Genomic DNA, 1,967 nt, shown 5'->3' on the forward strand with positions numbered 1-1,967 from the left:
GGCTCTTGTACTACTCCCTCGGCCTAGTTCAAAGGCTCTGTCCGCGGATCCTGCTTGATGTTCGAAGCTGGTGTTCTTCGATGCAAATTCACTTCATTGACTGAACAAAGGAAAGAGTACACTGTCACACTGACTTCCGTTCCGTTATGTACTAGATTTAGGTTCTAGATAGGAAACCTGTTCATTTTGTTCCTTTATTATTTTCCCATCTTTTAGTTTGTACTGTATTTTATATTTCTTCATTTATCTACTTTTTTTTTCTTTCCGTTTTCATTAATTGTCTAAAACCTTTTAGTATTCTTATTTAATTTTTACGTTTTTCTTTACATCTTTTTAATGTTTCATATACTTTGTTCATTTATGTTTACATCGTTAAAGTGTTTGTATCTTTTCTAGCCCTGATGAAGCCCTGCAACGTGGGGCGAAACGTTGACTCAATATAAATAGTTTAATTACTATTTGAGTTTTTCCTTCGACCGCACCCGGACCATCTTCCTTTTATTACACACGGTCAACCAGCCATCTTACAATATTTTGTTTTAATTTTAATCAAAAATTGTGGAATTTAATATACACACTTTTTTAAACTGTTTTTATTAAGTTAATTACATCAAAATTATTATTTTGTTTATAAGGTTTAGTTTTTGTAAGTTGTAACCTCTGGTTCCTCTACATACTTAATTGTAGAATTTGACGATAAGTCGATCTCTTTCTTCTCAGGTACCTTTTTCGTGTTGTTAGTTATGTTGACATGAACCTCCGGACAACCTTGGTGAATAGGTTGTTCGCCCTGCCAGAAGGAAGGTTCCTGACCGGAGACGAAGATGCTAGGTGGTGCTGGAGGCGCCTTCATGGCGTTCGATGGGCTCTCAGGTTCCGGTGTAGGGTCTTCAGGTTTCTGGGTTGACGGTTTCGGAGTTGTAGGCTTCGGCCTCAGGTTCTGGAAGACGTACCCGAGTATCGAAGATGCAGCACCGGTCAGCGAGTCCATCATACCCCTTTCAACGAGTTGCGGGAAACCCTTGAGCGAATTCTGCCAATATATCCTGTTCATCTCGGTGTCGTTCTGCCCGCTGATGAGGGAATAGACCAAAGGGTCCAGGATGCTTCGACACTTATCAGCATGCGGGCAGTTACATGCCACACGTAGCGCTAGCTGTTGGTTGGTCAGCTGCGTTGTAGCTAGGTTCACCCTCAGCAACTTAATGGTCTTGAGTACAGCTTCGGAATCGCAGGGTTCCAGCAAGTTGGTGACAGCCCTCAGAGGCTCGAAGTCGATTTCCCTCTTGGACCTGTTCTTTGGAACGTTGTGTTCTGGGCAACGAGGACAGGAGCAGTCGACGTACTCTTGGAGGATATGCTGTCTGGCTGCTAAGGCCTCGGTCTCTTGGACGATCTGTCGGCAACACATTTACTGTGCTCAGGTTAATTAATCGATATAATTGGTAAGTATTTAAACATTATGGATTATTTCGATAATCGATTTGAAAAAATGGTATTGATGAATAAAAAATGAAAATGATTTTAATGAAAAAATAGTATATGTATTTTTGGGTATTTGATATATTAAAATTTATTTCAGTATTCCCCTTTTTGATCAAGACAAGTTGTAATTCAGTTTCTTGAGTAGCGTAAGGAATATCAGCCAAGAAGAAAACAGGAAATCGCCATATCTGAGTATTTTCAAAATCTCTGGGACATAAAATAAATCATAATTTTGAAATTATTCAATAATTAGATAAAAGAGTCATAAAATTATTTAGTACTGGCGGTCTATCTTACTACTTAATCTCCTTAAACGCGTCTTGGACCAAGTGGGAGACCCAAAATTAAAAAACTATATAAACCTATATAAAAAACATATTTGTTAACTCTGATCTGATCAGAAAACTGCCACCTCCAACGTGCCGATAATAATTTTGTTTAAAATTGTTTATAATGATAAAAATGTCGTATTATAGATTGTA

General features: G+C 38.2%; 1 protein-coding gene across 1 annotated transcript in view; it reads right to left on the reverse strand.

Annotated features, from left to right (window-relative positions):
* Positions 1 to 576: 576 nt before the first annotated feature.
* Positions 577 to 1,967, reverse strand: part of LOC106677926 (uncharacterized) — a 6,342-nt gene continuing 4,951 nt past the window's right edge. Inside the window, exon 3 of the mRNA XM_014416148.2 lies at positions 577 to 1,396. Within this exon, the coding sequence (XP_014271634.1) occupies positions 638 to 1,396 (759 nt within the window). The 3' untranslated portion in view covers positions 577 to 637. The remainder of the gene's footprint in view (positions 1,397 to 1,967) is intronic.

The sequence above is a fragment of the Halyomorpha halys genome, unplaced genomic scaffold (assembly GCF_000696795.3).
Source record: "Halyomorpha halys isolate HHAL.00 unplaced genomic scaffold, Hhal_1.1 Scaffold114.1, whole genome shotgun sequence".
NCBI classification, from domain to species: Eukaryota; Metazoa; Arthropoda; class Insecta; order Hemiptera; family Pentatomidae; genus Halyomorpha; species Halyomorpha halys.